At 42.5% G+C, this 17,812-nt stretch overlaps 1 protein-coding gene across 1 annotated transcript in view; it reads left to right on the forward strand.

The window, feature by feature from the left end:
* Nucleotides 1-17,812, forward strand: part of LOC136442062 (collagen alpha-1(XXVII) chain B-like) — a 100,220-nt gene that overhangs the window by 67,588 nt on the left and 14,820 nt on the right. The window contains exons 5-8 of the mRNA XM_066438664.1: nt 3,102-3,610; nt 5,591-6,245; nt 6,883-7,016; nt 12,285-12,338. Of these exons, the coding sequence (XP_066294761.1) occupies nt 3,102-3,610; nt 5,591-6,245; nt 6,883-7,016; nt 12,285-12,338 (1,352 nt within the window). The remainder of the gene's footprint in view (nt 1-3,101; nt 3,611-5,590; nt 6,246-6,882; nt 7,017-12,284; nt 12,339-17,812) is intronic.

The following is a 17,812-nucleotide window of genomic DNA, read 5'->3' on the forward strand; positions in this document are numbered from 1 at the left end:
GTGTCTCTGACCACCAGGGATAGACTGCTCGTCTTCCTGTTGTAATTACAGTAACATCTTGCACACTAAATGTCTCTACGACACCCTCATAAAGGGAAAGAACGAAAGAATGAAGGAAGGAAAGGGGGAAAGAAAGGGAGAGATTTAAGAAGGAAAGAAAGAAAAGGAGAAAGAAAATACCTAAAGTACAGTGAAACATTGTTTTTGTAGGATGCTTTTAATGACAGAGGGACTTTATTCAACTCATAGAATTCTTGTCTCTTTCAGATCAAAGTTCAAACTACAATCATGTTCTGTGTGTGATCTTATTTCATTATACAGAAACTGTAATGTTAGTGTCGATCCTTCGATCCTTGTCCTTCTTGGTAATGACATGACTTGTGCAAACTCGAGGTGAATAAACATGTACAGAACCTGAATGTAATACATGTTTATAAGAAATCATCTAAAGAACAAATGATAAAAGTCTACGAAACTGTTACAGTACCTCTTTTTTCAAGTGCTTGGAAATTCACACCTTTCCAGGGGGTTGTGGCTTGATCATTCATACAACTTGTCACAGTGCTTTTCATAGTCAGATCATCATAGCTGATTACATGTACAACTAATACTTCCCGAAAGCAGTTCATAATTTTCTATGGTGACATAAAGCTGGTGTCCTCGTGTTTGAGGGAGCCTCTCAGGCATAAGCCTCAAGCGTCAAACGCAAAAGAACCCAACACACATATATCGAGAAGAGTAGGGGTGACCCGGTGTGCTTGGTGAAACCATAGCTAAGCCGCATTGCACTACTACTGTGGTACTAGCTACATGGAAAAAGTAATATACATGTATGCTTCACCTAAAAAGGGCCATGAACGCTTCTGAACTTGTCAGGACCTGATGATGAAATTGACTGCTTTACCTTTACCTTTAGGTTAGTTTCCAGCTATTTCTTATTAAACACTTAAAAATGTTCCATGCAGCTGTCTGAACTAAACTCAACAAGGCAGCTGTTGTAGATTTTTAATCCTAGAGGTTAATAATGTGAGATATATTTCGCGCCAAGGCGAAAATGGAGTGTTCGCAGGGGATTTAGGTTCGTGGCAGCGCTGTAGTCACATACTGCTACAGTTTTTGACAAAAATTTTTGTGGTGGCTTTAAGTCCGCAGTGAAACGGTTGCCGCGAAATTCGTGAACATAAAGCCACCGCAAACATTTCTGCATTTACAGTATGACACATCTAACCGCGGCGCAGTAGCAGGGTGTTCTGCCCCAGAAACCAGAGGTACTGAGTTCGAATCCGGGGTTCCCTGATTTGTCCCGTTGACGTTGTGCCCTTAGGAAAGGCACTTTACACAACTTTCCTCACTTCACTCAGGTGTAAATGAGTACCTAGCTTCGGTTAGGGACGTCCTTTGGATAGGACGTTAAATGGAGGTCCCGTGTTTGAGGAGAGCTACACCTCAAGCACGTTAAAGAACCCACCGCACTTATCGAAAAGAGTAGGGGTCCTTCTCGGTGTGAGTGGTTCAAAACCTACAGTCCTATGGCCGCACATGGGGCAATTGTCTTATTGAGGTCACCTGCTTGCCAAATGGCAGCCGCTACAGAACCTTGCGATCTAGCCCCGCCAAATGTGCGCTCCTTGCAATTCAGCCCCTGGCTGCGAAGAAAGAGTAGTTGGGCCCACCCAATGATTACAGTACGATGCATCTAACCATGTACATGAGAGAAGGTGCGGGTACCACACATGATGTGATTGATGGAGCTGACTGATTGAGGTGTACATGGATTGGACACAATCAGGTCATTTCACGGTCTGCCTTCAGGCCTCACCTGTTTCATAGTTTAAGGTTGTGTACGGTAGAAAACAACATGTTGGAGTCAAGTCTGATTTGACCTTACATTGCAACCAGGGCTGTCCCCAGGCCAGGACCTCCATCCTGGGGAGGGAATATGTTTGTTGGAACAGACAAATTAAAGTTTCACTACGTCCATGTCAAAAATATGAACTTCATGACACAAAATTGATGAAAATGTAGTTTCCTAGGCTTAAAATTACAGATTTAACAATTAGACTTAACAGTATTCTAGAGGTGGTCATATGTAAAGGTTTGACTGTGTTTGGCATGTTTGGAAAAGTGTTTGAATGTAAGGTAAATCACTAGTCTTACAACTTGTCTAGGAGACCACATCATATGCTATGAAATAGGTCAACTTTTCAACTCAAAGCAGCAGTGTTGGTACACAGTCCACGACCACATGATGTGAGCATGATGTACTAGTACAAGGGCAAGTAGATGTTGTTGTCATTGTGGTCAGGAGCAAAGTATTCCAGATGGCTGTGGTCAGAAGGTCACCACGATGACCTACTTGTGGTAGATGAGGTTCACATGCACACAGTGACACACCCTCATTTAATGCCAACACAAGTTTAACCTGTACGAGTTGTGGGCCAGGCACTAGCACTGTACAAATAAATCTGTCAGTCAGAACAAAGTATTTGAGACCTCCACCTCAAAATGCCCCAGAAACCTGAAATTAAAGCTCTTCAGGTCAACACATGGCAGTGGATTTGAGAAAAATTCATGCTTGGTAAAGGTAAAAACACATAGTCCCATGGCCTTTTTGAGGCCGTATGGGCAGTGAGTTGTTATCCACTGTATCCAGAGCTCATCCCTCTCCTTCCACCACCTTTTACCTCCCCAACTAAAGTCAGGTACCCATTTTTACACCTGGGTGGAGTTAGGAAAGTCATGTAAAGTGCCTTTCCTAAAGGCACAACATCAGTGGCATGTAGGGGGATTCGAACCCTGGACCTCTAGATCTATGTTATGGGCCAAAAACCCTAACCATTATGTCAACAGGACACCACACCACACAATGCTAGGGAATTGCAACTTAGATAAATGTTCGATTCACCTCCCATCCTCAGTTTGTAGTCCGGGCTCCATCGTCCGTAGTTACTGCTGACTTCCCCTTTTGCTGTTCAGATGTTTGATGGTCAGAGACCAAGGTTGCATCCATCACCATTACTGCCTTAAGCTTTTTATTGTCATCAAAGTTTCAGTCTTGTTTGTACCTAGATGCGAACTCAATGTTTTTATCTTTTCTTCAGGAGTGGACGTTCTAAGAGGACTTCATCTCATAGACTCTCACAAGACAGCTCCAGAAGGAGTAATAAGAGGTGACTATGGAGTCATCCTGCAGAACAAGGCGCGCATCAACACACGGGTCAGCAGGGTCTTCAAACAGGGCATCCCCTCCGACTTTGCCTTCATTCTCGTCTTCCAGTCTTTCAAGAACTTCACAACTCATCTTTTTTCCATCAAGGACAAGCAGAAGAAGACACGGCTAGCTATAAGAATAGGAGAGAAAGATATCCAGTTTTACTATGCAGATAGAAAAAACTTCCCCGGACGCTACTCGCCGGTGTTTAATTATACAGCGAACGACGGTCGATGGCACTTCATGGCGTTTCAAGTGAGCGAGCAGGAGGTAACGATGTTTACTTCTTGTGGAGAGAAGAAGGACCAACGGAATCTGGTGAGAAATCCTTTTGACGAGATCGGGAAGGAAGGAAGGATCACGCTGGGCAGACTGAAGAGTAAAGGAAAAAGGTTTCAGGTAAGTCTGTCCTCTTTTGTACTACGTGTGTACATGCATCTTATTAGTCTGAATCGCATATAGTGTAATTAATAAGCTGCCATCAACCTTTTAATGGATCCCGTTGCATGATGGGAGTTGCAAGGCACTGTGGGTAACGCAGGGGACAAACAGAATCGTCACCATGAAAACATAGAACAATGCACATAGTACGCATGAACAGCACATTGCCAGTTGTTGTGGTAATGATGTTGTTTGCCGTTGCGTTACCCATAGTGCCCTGTGTCTCCCAGAATGCAATGGGATCCATGGAAAGATCAATGTACAGGCCGCTTGGTATTGTGTAATAAGGTCTTGTTGTCATCAGATCCCTCTTAATAGTTTCTCAGAAAGTGAATGTGTCAATCTGTGTGGTGGATTGTTCACGACATCCTTACCTGTAACACTAGTAACACGAACAGGTTGCAGTATGCCTTGCCCTGGCCCTACAAGGATAGAATGACCATGACTTGCTTACCTGTAACACTAAGAAATAGACTATGTAGATCCTGTAAATTGCATGGCAATGTGGGTTTAGTACTGCTTCGCCCACTGGAGCCTGATTTTTGACCTTGCCACCAGAAGGATGGAATGACCATGACTTACTTACCTGTAACACTAAGAAATAGATAATGTAGATCCAGGAAATTGCATGGCTATGTGGGTTAAGTCCACCGGAGCCTAATTTTGGAACCTGACACCAAAAGGATAGAATGACCATGACTTACTTACCTGTAACACTAAGAAATAGATAATGTAGATCCAGGAAATTGCATAACTATTTGGGTTAAGCCCACCCGAGTCTAATTTTGGACCCTGGCACCAAGACGATGGAATGACCATGACTTACTTGTCTTCAAAGAGATACCACACTAATCAGAATCAGGCAATGTTTTTCTACTCAAGGTTGATGTTCCCGATAATGATGTATATAGAATGGGAGGGGTTCATTGACCTGTTGAAGGGTTCACTTACCTGTTCTCCTTACAGTCACTTGGTATAGCGCACCTGCTTTGTACTTCGAGTTGAGACTGCTTTGTGAAATAGGAAGTGACGATTCCATTCCAGGGCATACCCTTTCTTCTTTGAGATATGTTGTGGGTTCTTGAACATGTGTATGATGTAGCTTCCCTCAAACACAATACCAGTCAGTCTAGATCTGATTCACAACTTTTTGAGTTATTCCCAAGTTTACATCTACTGAAAGAGGAAATGATGAAGAGTCATTAATTATAACCAAAAGTAGTATCTGTTGCTATGATATGATACACAACAGTGTCATTTATCCATACTATTCTGGCTCTGGGTTGCTCCTTTAATTGTTTGACCCTGCCAAATACTGAAAAAAAATTTAGGCACCTGCTTATAGCTTTTGCATTTGAATACCATACTCTTGTAAAATATAAGCAGGAGCACTGATTGGCTATGAGTCACACAGTGCTCTGTAATGGCATAGATCACCCAGCGCTATGGAGTAATATTCAAAACCCGAAACAATTGATGATGCGAAGGCAAAGTGTTTAAATAGACAGGTGCCAGATTAGTCTATGGGGCAGTGAAGAGAGGAGCGAACCAGATCTAGAATAGCCTGGTACTGTAAACGCAGAAATGTTCGCGGTTGTTTTATGTGTTTTCTCGGCGACTGTTTCCCCGCAAACTTAAAACCACCGCAAACATTTTTGTCCAATACTGTGGCGATATGTGACTATAGTGCTGCCGCAAACTTAAAACCACAGCAAACACTTCATTTTCCCCTGAGCGCGAAATTAAAACCACGCGAACTTAAATGCATTTATAGTATCCAAACCTGTTATAGCTACTGAGTCTCTTTTGTCCTCTCTGCGATTTGCGGACAGGATGAAAGAGACATGACAGCTATATTATAGGTTTGGATACCAGGCTAGAGCTAGAACAGCATGGATATGTGGCTTGTGTGGACTGATTTTGTTTGCTTCCTTGCAGGGTGCAATATGCCAGTTTGAGATGTACTACGACCCTGCCGTGGCTGCTCACTACTGCGACTACATCCGGCAGCGGTGCCTCAATTCCATTCTGGACTTGGACAGCGTTCTCTCGCTAAACGAAGGTAGAGTGCACATGAACATGCACGGCGGGAGCTCCCCTACGGAGAGCCCCGCCTCTCTCGCCACAGCTCCTCCTACTGTACTCACGCCTCTATCGCCTTTTCATCGCGTGAAAATCATGCCCACTTCCACGCAGGAGTCTCCGTGGTATCCCATATTTACGGGCCAGCCTAGCGCTGAAGAAGAGACCGAGCCCACATCTGTTTCCACCACCACCACCGCCCCCCTCCCCACCATCACAGGAAACCCGACACCACCATCATCCACCGCTCATACTCGTCATGCCGCCTTGACCTTGTCGCCATCTTCTTCCCACAAAGTCACCTCCGCTGGTGAGGTGAGCCCGCCAGCCGCTGCCACTCATTCTCCAGCATCTCTGCCACCTTCTCTGCCTTCTGCATATCCCATCTCACCCCCAGGGGGAGCCGACGGGAGCCCCACCGAGGAGCCCCCAGTAGCAGCCACCATTCCAGCAGCAGTCGGCAGCCTGGACCCCAGGCCTGCCTCAGGGGGGCCGACCAGCGCTGGGGAAGGTCGGGTCATATCCACCTCTTCACTCCTCATTTGCATGCCTCATTAGCTATGCCAGTCTGTGTCATCTGCTTTCCCCTTACTGCATGCGGCTCTAACCACCATATCCTCATTATGAGCCACTTCAGATCACTTCTACTACCCAGTTCCTCTCTGCCTGCATCCTATAAAACCTGTAGACTGGATTTGTAATGTATTAAATTCCCAAGGTGACTGGAGAGGGATTGGCAGCACATGATAGTTTCTCCCTGGCAGATTGTTTGAATAGCAGAGCTGGCCAGCATCAAGTGCTGATTATCCTCAATCCACTGCATGATTTTTGACAGCACCAGGTAGAGAGAGCTGCAGTAGCTCTACAACATAACTAACAAGATCCAGAAGGGAGCCTGTGAGTGCAATGTGTGTTTCTTCCACTGCCGATGACTGCAAAAAGGCTTGTCTGCAAGCAGTGCTTCTTCCCCTGCCCACAGTCTGTATGACTGCTGCATCGTCCGTCCATGTGGCACATCCGGACTTTGGCCTTAGTCCTTCAATGGGAAATCTTATCCCTCTGTTTCAAGGTAGAGGCAGATCACAAACCTGGTGTACTTCTTGGCAAGGACCGCTATAATGGTGACTGGTTTGATTTCCGCTACACAGGCAGCTCCGGTTCGGAAGACCACCAGGAACCTAAGCCCAGTACCGAACCACCGGTCGTTTTCTATGTGGAGGACTCTGAAGGAGAGACATTATTCTACATCATAAAAGGAGAGAAAGGCGACAAGGGACGTTCGGTGAGTTCATCACAGTTTTACTGTCTCTGTCTGTTATCCGTCCATTCTGTGTGTTGCCAGTTGTGTGTTATTAGAATCACCCATAGCCTCACTGTTGGTGAAAAATGTGACCTTTCGTTTCTCGCTGTCTTCAATCAAGACAAAGGGAATTGATTTTGTGTCTGTGATCGTGAAGGTGACACCAAGAAGCCATCTTGCAGTTTGGAAAAGTATTTGTTTGAAACCAAACGTGTTTTGTTCGGCGGAACACAGATGAATTACAGCAAGACTTGGCATGCCTTCATAGTTGAAAACTACATAAGAAACTGTGCCTGTGATCTGGTCTTTCTCTATTGTTCTTCCGACCAGCAAACACTGGATTAATCGCACCATGCTGCTGTAACAGACCATTGGAACAGTTAATTACTGGGAGACAACCTACTGGAATGCTAGGGTTCAAGTAACCCTGCCGAGTTAAATGAAGAAAACAGTCCATTGCTTTCCTTTATTTACAACATGGTGTTTGAATTAAGGAGACAGTCAAACCATGAGATAACACCATCTAATCTAAAACTCAAAAGAGACAAAGAAAGGGAAAAGTAAACCGGAGTTTCTCTTTCTGGTTTTGTACTTTGCTGGCCCATGATGAGTTGATTAATTTAGACCTCTGCATTCCATCTTAGGGGCTGCAGGAAGATTGCTGTGGGACCCCTATCTAAACTTAGAACACATTGCAAGTGCATGAGTGATGCACAAGATTATATACCAGATTAGACATAGGTCACATTCCATCTCAAACCAAGTGTCTCATCCATTGACTGCTTCAGAAGATCAGAAAAATCGTGCTGATTTGTTGATGTTCTGTTTGAAAATCAGTGGCCTTATATATGTATGATTAGAAATGGCCGACGTTAGTTCAAAGCTATTGCTATCGTGCATGGTTAATACCGTTATATCTTCCAAAAGTGCTTTAAAAGTAAGGAAAGTGTTACATGTGGCCTCCTTTGTCTCCTTGTCCTGCCCCATTATTTACCTGGGGTTGGACTTTCTCCAAAAGGAGGCCAGTAGTTCGAATTTGATTTCTCCCTGTTGCCATATCACAGGTCAGTGGTATCATTGGGTCCAGATGTAACCCTGGGGAACCCTGTCTTGTGGCTAGCTATTGTTTACCTGAAACAAGTGGGGGGATTCGAACAACCTCAGATAGCATGAAAGATGCGCTGGAGTCCAAAATGTGACACTTGGGATGTACCAGAGTCAACAATAATCCCGATTGTGGGATTGGTGTATATCCAGACCTGGCTGTGGCTCAGCGGGCTGCGGTCGGGCGACAGGGGAAAGAATTTAGCAGGAGGGGTGAAAGGTTACTGGACTAGGGAGTTTTTGGGACAGTGTGCCATGTTGAGTGACAGGATATGGGGAGAGGAGGATGGGGGGATGGAAGGAGGCAGCCCAGATAAACGCAGTTCACTGACAAGTTACTGTACACCCTGGAATAATTTCGTCAGGTTACTGTACAGCCATGAATAATTTCGTAACACTGAAACCTCAGTTGAATGAAATACCAAAGTCTTGGTTGTGCACAAACTACAAAGAGTCTTGTTGTTAAGTTACTGTACATCTTGAAACTTTCGCTGTTTTATTTTCATGTTTTTTGTAAAAATGACATCTCCATCACAACTTCATGACTCTGCGAATATGACTCCATTGCGTGACTACTGTACAACTTACAGAATTGTTCCTAAGTTGCATATTCAGAACACAGTGAAAACCTCCCTTTTGAAAATAAAACCACTGCAAAAGTGAATGAATTTACCGTAATTCTTGCAGGAATGTCTACCTTGGATAGCAGTCTCTAAATATTGTTCCTATATATGAAGGATAGAAGAAACTTGAATTTTACTATTATTAATAATTTTATTTGCAAGTTCTTGCCCGAAGGCTAATTGCAACATGAAACAATACATAGCAAGGGTATACTGTACAGATAGTGAGAGTTAACAATGTTGACTAGTAGAACACATGGCTATTCTAAAAACTACTACGGAATACAATCTACGCTTTTTGGGTTTGACTTCTTTTTTGGAAGCAGTGGAAGACGAAGTGTCCCACTTTTTTTGTAATGAGTGGGTTTTGGGAGGTTAACAAGGTTCTAGTTTTTATTTTCATCAGTAAATGTTTGGAAATTGTGGTAAGTTTTGGAGGCTTCTTTAAAAAGCTCTTTTCTTTCCCGATCATTGAAGGGGCAGTTTGAGATAAAATGTATTTCGTCTTCCACCGCTTTTGACGTACAGTAGTTACATAATCTTTCCCCCACAGGTAACTTAAAGACATGGGGGAGGGGGCACAAGGTACCTATCTATACCTACATGTACCTATTACTGTAAATCTGAAAACTTTCGCAGTAGTTTTATTTTCACAGTTTTCACTGGGACCTCCAGACCAAGAGTTCATGCCAGCATGAATGTGTGTTTAGAATGTAGTTTTACTTAACTACAGAATTGTTTCAACCACAAAGTGAAAACATTAGAAAAGACCTGTGAACCACTGCAAAAGTAAAAGAATTTACAGTAGTCAAGTTTAGCTTTCCGTTGACATATCGCAACCCTATAGTCCCTACCCTATCTAAATGGCAAATCCACATGGGACCTTATGTAACTTTGATCCAATTATAGAAGCATGCCACCATGACAAAGCTGTGTACTTTGTACTTACTCCCAGTCAATTAAGTCTTTCAGGAAAAAGGTTTTATGGTTTTACTACCCCCCTCCCCCCTCCTCTCTTTTAATCTAATTATCATTTTCCTCTGTTCTAGTCTCCTGTAAATTCGTGGAGGTTTTTATTTTGTAGATTTGCAATTGAAACAATTTTGCAGTACAGTTAGCCTCTGTTGCAGACTCCTTCATGTCCTTCTGGCTGTTTTATTTTTCAAGTTACTGTTTTCTAGCCTGGATGCCAGACGCCCAATCTCTTAGATAACACCCAATCTCTTAGATAACAAGATAGAGATCTTAGAGATTGGGGGTCTGGCTAATCTTAGGGTGCAGACTGGAGCTTCTCTGGCTGACCAGAGCTTCTCTGGCTAGCATATACGATTTTCAGCGCACCGTGGAGATCTGCTTGGAGATTGCGGGTCTGGCATCCAGGCTACCGTTTTCTGATTAATTTTTTTTCGTATTGCTGGGCGGCAATTTTAAAAAAGAAGAAAAATGTAATAAGAAAACGGTATCTTGGAAAGAAAACAGCCAGAAGGCAACAGAGGCTAAGTATGGTAGCAATACATTGGAAACACATATCTTTGGTGTCATGGATTTTGCTTAGCCTCTACCAGGCCCCGTGGATCGCTCGGAAAATAGTAGAAATTGGCCAAATAGAGTGAATTGTATGCTAAGGAAGCCGGCTACTGAGAGAGGGTCCAATCTGCAACTCAGGGCCTGCGAATGAAACCCTTGATGGCCAAACTCACCTGGCAAATATTCTCCCTGCAGCCAGCGCGGTAGAGACTAGATTTTGCCGTGGAGAGGTCACTGCAAAAACGACAAAAATAAAACCAGTTTCCTAAACTACAGTATCCATAGACTCTGGGATAGGCCCCTAGCCTTTTGTTTTGAAAAGTTGTTTTGAAAAGTTCCCCACCCACTTTCACACTTTTTAAAATAGGGTAGTAGCTAGCACCAGTGTTTGAAATGCACTAACACTAGGAGTCCATTGTCCGTGTGTTATCCCAATTAGGTGAATATGAATTGAAAACTAACAGGGTACTTGATATAAGTGACACCTTGGTGATCAGCTGAAAGAAAGTGAGAGTGAAATTCCAGGAAGGCTGAGGCAAAGATAAAGACAATCAGTTACAGAAGTTGTTGACATAAATCATTGGCAATGTGTGTTCTTTCATGGTTTTGACAGGTTGTTCCTCCCAAGCTTGTGTGCAAAATTAGTGATGACACATGTGATACATGAATTATAAATTTTGAGGGCTACACTGTCATATGGTATTACCAACTGTGCCATTCAAACAACAGCTCTTCTAATCAAAAGTAGCTTTTCATTACCAGGTCCTAAGCTGTTGCCTCCCTTGCAGGCTCTACAGTTGTACGAGTTGGGCTTTCTTGGTAGCCTGAGTGTCATCCTGTTTCAGTTCCAGGCTCTATCTTCACCAGACAATTGTGAAAGAAGTTTAAATGACCTACAAAATTCAACCTGTCAACCACCTTATAAAGCTGACTTGCAATTAACTTCCTGTTCCTGACCATAGAACTGGCAATGAACTAGTTCTATTTGATGAGCTCTATTTGAAACAGACTCCAAGGGTTAAGCCTCGAACTTGCGATTGTTCAAAACCCACTGTAGTTTTTCCACCCATCCCTGTGAAAGGGTCTGCATGCCTTTTTCGGTGAGGCATAGCGAGCTATTTTGATTAACCGTTAATCCCAGCCCACCCGCTCTAATTCAATGTTGAGTGCCGGTAAATTGTCCCTGAAGGGTAATTGGTGTCTTAAATTAACTGTAGCATGTTGGTTGTTATCCTGGATGAATCATTAAGTGTCATTGACAAATTCTTTTTATTGCGAAGTCAAATGCCAGATCGTCCAAAAGTTACGGAGTGCCTGTCTGTGTCACCGTTCACAGACTAGTTTTGCCAGATGCCTCATGAATATACAGTAAAGTCATTCCCAAAGCCAATCACAGGAACCATCAAGCATTAATTTGCAGGTCCTCCTTAAACCATTAAGCATTGCTGGTCCTCCTAAATTTACTGTTAAGTGTTGTCGGTCCTCTTAAATTTACTGTTAAGTGTTGTCGGTCCTCCTAAATTTACTGTTAAGTGTTGTCGGTCCTCCTAAATTTACTGTTAAGTGACTGTGAACTTGTCGGTTCTCCTAAATTGACTGTTAAGTAACAGTTGGTCCTCCTAAATTTATTGTTAAGTGTTGTCGGTTCTTTCTAAATTTACTGTTAAGTGTTGTCGGTCCTCCTGAATTTACCATTAACTATGATTAAGCATTGCCAGTCCTCCTGAATTTACTGTTAAGTGTTGTTGGTCCTCCAAATAACTGTTAAGTGTTGTCGGTCCTCCTAAATTTACTGTTAAGTGTTGCCGGCCCTCTTGAAATTAAATTTACTGTTGAGTGTTGTTGGTTCTTTCTAAATTTACTGTGTTGCCGGTCTTCAGTGTTGCCAGGGATTGGAGGCTATGTAGACATCAATAAGAAGTTAAACCATCACTGAACATCTGTGAGAAAATATTGAAGTGTAAGATACTTATTTCCTCTATTTCTTTCTTTCCAGGGTATCCGTGGGCAACCGGGGTATTCAGGCCCTCAAGGGAGACCAGGACAACCGGTAAGCATCTTTTTATTTCAAATATTCCTTAACAACTCTTCATAACATCCAGGTCTTCTTCCATCTTGGCTTGGCTTTGCTGACGAAGAATTCACTGTGTCATACAAAAAATAACCATAGCTTTCAGAGAATTTTATGAAAAGTTTTATAAAGACAATTCAAACTCTACAACTGGATAAAATTCAGTTTCAAGTGACATCCGTCACTCTTCGACACTGAATAAGAGTGATGGATGTCACTCAATCGTTCGGAAGTAAATCTCTTCATCTTATTCAGTTGTAGAGTTTAAATTGTCTTTATATAACATTCTCTGAAAGCTATGGTTAATTTTTGTTGGACACACGGAGTAAATTGTGTGCAAAAAGTAATTATATGAAATCAACGATGATACATCTGTACTTTTATTTAAGTTGAAAGGTTTTGGAACTGGAAAAAGATGAATATTTGGACCATTAGTATGATATAGGACATAATATAAGTTATAAACCTTTTTGTTTGGCTTGCACAAACTTGACTTTAAATTTAAATAAATTACATCTCAACAAAGAGAAAACTTTAAGCATCCGTTTAAGAACTATCAAGCAGGGTATTCAGACCAACGGCTTTTACACAACTTACTGTAGATATGAGATCTTGAAACTTTCTCTATGTTTTTTCTTTGCGGTTTTTGACCTTTTGACCTTTGCACACTTGAATGCAAAACACAACAACCATCTACTACAGAATTGTTTCAAGCACAAATCTACAAAATGTAAAACACCCCCTTTCCCTCCTTCAGTGCAAGTCACTACAGCAGGGGGCTAGTCCACTGGTAGTGGTGTGTGTTTAACTGCCATTGTCACAGGGATCTCGCACCCCCGTGAATTTGAACCCCCCCGGTTCGAAATCACTAGTGAATTTGCACCCCCCCCGGTGCGAATTCCCTAGCGATTTCGCACCCCTCTAGCGATCTCGCACCCCCAGGGTGTAGTATGTGTTCTGTTACGTCATTCATAATTCCCAGTGGCTATCTTTTTAACAAATTGATTGGTAACTATAACTGACATTTCAAATGCTCTGTTGACTGAAGTGGTAACGAAGTGGGTTGTGCAATGACTATCTGGGAGTCATGGTTCTTGTGTTCAAATCCTGGTGGCGACATTTTTTTTATCCCATAGTTTTTAACATTAAATAACTAATAATTCTTACTCAGAAATGTCATAAGATTTCGATTAAGGCTTCGATAATTTTTTTTCTAACCCTATTTAACACCCGTCATCCATTCAATATGTGATATAATTTTGTATGATAAAATGTTATTCAAGTCTCTAAAATAATTTAAAAAATCAATTATGAACACTGAAATAAAACTATGAACTAATCGTACATTCCTCATGGCACCAAGGAAGAATATTGCAACGAATTATCGTGCACAAAGAGTCACCATCATCGCGCTGTGCTGAAATACTAGTAGTGTTACATTAGTCCAGGGCATGGGTTCCCGGAGTCTTAGATGTTTGTTCTGTCAGACACAGCAACTTGTAATACTCTCGATTACCACGTTAAACTATGGCTTTATTATATCAAAATGCTGTTTTGAATATAATTGCTGCACAGACAGAGCACCTTTCGAAATATTTGGGGGGGTTCAAAATCCCTAGGGGGGTTCGAGGAGGGGGTGCGAGATCCCTAGCTGGGGGGTGCAAGATCGCTAGGGATTTCGCACCGGGGGTGCGAGATCCCTAGTGATTTCGCACCGGGGGGGTTCAAAATCAGGGGGGTGCGAAATCCCTGTGACACCATACTCTTTCCCAAATGCTGAGTGCTAAGCAGAGAAAGCAGTATGTACCATTTTTAGAGTCTTTGGTATGACCCGGTCGGGGTTCGAACTCACGACCTACCGTATGCAAGGCGAACACTCTACCCTCTAGGCCATTGCACCGGCAACCCTTTCCCTCCTACCGTAAAATAGAGTCACCACAAAAGTAAGCGAATTTACTGTATTCAGACAGTCCTTAAGGAAAACCTATTTCTTGAGGATTAGACAAAATCAGTGACCTGCAAAGTTACATATGGCAGAACTTATCACCCCTGGCTTCCCAGAAAATCTCATCTGGTCCAAATTTGCTGGAAGAAATTGCTGTCAAGTCAATATCATATTCCAAATGTGACTGGGTGTATGTTGTCTGTGCTGTTCTCTTTCATGTTGTATCGGTTATGACATGCTGTTGGCTGACAAACCCTTAACGATTATGCCATAAGGATTTCAAGACTTCCTCCTGTCTAGAAGGTCAAAGCAAGGTTCAACCAGATTGTCTGACTGCGTAAGACTGATGGTTTCAAAATCAGACTTTTAGCTTGCCAGGGGCTGAAATGCGGTGTCTTCAGTCAGTTCGTTTTAACTGGTCGGGAGACCAACCTCAAAGCCCTCTGGGGTTTCATTATCGAGATAACAGGGGCTTATATGAAGAGGGTCTGCATGCCTTTTTCCCTGAGGCGTAGGCCCTGGTAGGGAGCTATTTTCATTCAAACTTAATGGTACCCAGCCCCCCTCTTATTCAACTTACGCGTTGTCGGCAAGGCAAATCAATCGTGAAGCGTAATTGGTTGCTTTAATTCTGCGAAGTATGTTTATTTGTTTTCCAGAATTCCTTGTTAAAGAGTTATTGACAAGTTCTCTGTATTGTGTAGTTGAAGGCCAGATTGTACAAAATCACAACGAAGCGTCAGGTTGTGTCTCTGTTAGCAGCCTAGTTTTCAATACCTAAATCTAGGACAGTGCATCTAGAAATTCACGTTGATCTACCGCTAAGCGTTACTGTCTTCCTAGGTTAAACGTTCAGTGTTGCCTGTCCTCCTAAATTTATCGTTACTCATTGCCGGATGAGATGTTAACGAAGGTTACTGGAGACTTTGACCTTCAAATACCCTTGGTTTCACCTTGTTCAGCTTTGAGACCTTCCGATTAGACCTACAGGGCGGTTCAAAGCTGAGCAAGACCGTTCGCATCTTTCGTTAGAAGAGGGCTGCCTGGGAAGTACAGTACATATCGCTTTGGACATTCGATCAGCAACCATTATGGCTTAGATTAAGGCTTCATAATTGTGGTCGCTTTATTGCATCCTAGTACGAAATTGGATGTACGTTGTCCAATTAAAACTCTTGTGCTAACGAAGAAGAGGGCAGAGAAACAGGAAAGTTTTGTCCCACTTATGTCTACACTGGTTAGTTCGACCCCGCATGTGAGGCTTTGAAGAACTGGTCACATGGAGTAAAAATTAATGGTCTAACTAACCGACATACCCTAATGTGTGAGTGATTAAAGGCAGTTGGGTGAAGGCTAGACCCAGTCAGTTGAAAGGTTACAATAACTTCTCTGTTGTCTTTGAAGTAGGCCATTGAGTACTTTAATTGGATGTGCAGAAGAGGTAGTGACCATGTCACTTCTTCTCTACAAGGCTGCAATAAAGGTTGCATGTAACTCAGCTAAGAAAAGTGTTGTTTGGTGTTTGATAGCCTGAGTTGGTCAGCTCTGAATGTTCCATACCTGCTATAGTTAACCATGCATGTTATATGTTATAAATATTTCAGCTTTGAAGTGTTTGCTGATTGAAAAAAAAGATGATCAACAGGTATCACATGTTAAGCTATACACAAGATGACCAAAAGGGAAAAGATGGTATGACGGGGATTTCAATACTTCATGTACAGTAGAATCCACTTAATTGCACAACGGATTAACGCACACTCCATTTAATTGCACCAAATCTCAAACCGGTTCCCATTCACTCCATTGTTTATTATGTTAGTGACTCTGCATATCTGCACGGTGCATTGTCACCAATGCCGGATAAATGCACCAAATTTGTTCAAACATCTTGGACAAGTTAACTAAAAAGTGCGCTAAAATCGGCAAACGCAGTACAATTTAATGAGCCAATACTGTTTTAATACATGTAACGTGGCCAAAACAAGAGGTGGAATCTACGGTGTTACCGTACTGTACCTGTACCTGTTTAACATCTAAATGCACACCGAGGTTTATAAACTATTCACCTCCTGTATGATACAGTGTACTACCTGTCGAGCTGGGCAACTTCTCATTATTGCACCAGCCGGATTATTGCACCAAATACGCTGACAAATGGGATGTGCAGTTAAGCGGGTTCTACTATATATGTGAGAGGTTTGGTGTACTGGTGTCTTGCCAAAAGTTACCCCCCCTTTCCCAAATTTAGTTAATCATGATGGAACAGCGAATACTATTATTTTGCACCTGAGGTTACTGGTTGGTAGGAAGCTGCCATTCTCCATAATCTTTTACTAGTTTTAGGTGTAGTTCTTGTACGTAAATTTATTCAACATGGCACGAATGTCGACCTTTTCTCGAACTTAGTATTCAAGAGCCTCTCCTTTATTCTGCCCAGATTGGGATTAACTATTTCTGAAAGAATTTGTGCCCATGGGCTTGAAATTTAAGTGGCCCATCCTATGCTGCACTGAAGCATTATTTTGCCATAGGCCATACTGATTTGATTATGTGGATGACGTCCTCTGACTGCACACCCAAAACTGATGCATGCATGTGAAAAAAGTTGGAAAGATAAGTAGCCTTCATTATAAGATCCAAGTGGAACAAGTAACTGAGCACATACTACAAGGTATACCAAACAATAAATTCTGTATTTTTGTTCATCCACTGCCCATTACTGCACAACACAACTGTGATGTTTGCCCTACATTAGCGCTATAGCCTGGTGTTACTATGTGATAGCCACTAGTATAGGAGAGCAATGATGGAGATTGTATCCATCTTATTCTAGCTCCAGTTCGTTCCTATGATGGCTTCTCTGCAGAAAAGTCTGACACCATATTTCTTGGCCCTTGCATGTATGTCCTCATTGTCCTGAATCATTTCTGATATGGTATATTTCTCATAAGTATTGTAACTGAGATGGAACTCTGAATGTCTATTTGAACACATGTGATTAGAAGCCAATCAGAGCTCTTGCCAAGTCATTCTCAAGCTCATTCAAATGTCAAGTGTTTCTCTATTAATGAGTGCCAGACTATTCGCCGAGATCGAAGGAGCAAACAGGTGCCGGACTAGGATGGATCCCAGGCTAACCTACATGTACATGCCGATTTAATGAACATTTGAGTGGAGGGAAATCATGGCAGGCGGCCAAAATGCCACCACTGAGCCACTTTGTCACCATTGGATCAAACATCCCATTCCTCCAACACAGTTGTCCGACCTTGTTCCTCCAGACCCCATGGAGAGCTGGGAGAAAACTTGACCTTGCCCTTGCTAGAAATAAGTCTGTCTGCTTGGTTTCTACCACTCCTTCTTCCCTTACAGTAGTGAAAGCCAGGTTTGTTCAGGAACTACTGCGTCAATATTTGTTTTGTAGCCCCATGTTCAAGGCAATCCAGGAGGATAGTGTAACTTTCAGGCAGAGGTTACAATAATATTAGGATTTTGTCTGCGAAAA

The sequence above is a fragment of the Branchiostoma lanceolatum genome, chromosome 9 (assembly GCF_035083965.1).
Source record: "Branchiostoma lanceolatum isolate klBraLanc5 chromosome 9, klBraLanc5.hap2, whole genome shotgun sequence".
NCBI lineage: Eukaryota > Metazoa > Chordata > Leptocardii > Amphioxiformes > Branchiostomatidae > Branchiostoma > Branchiostoma lanceolatum.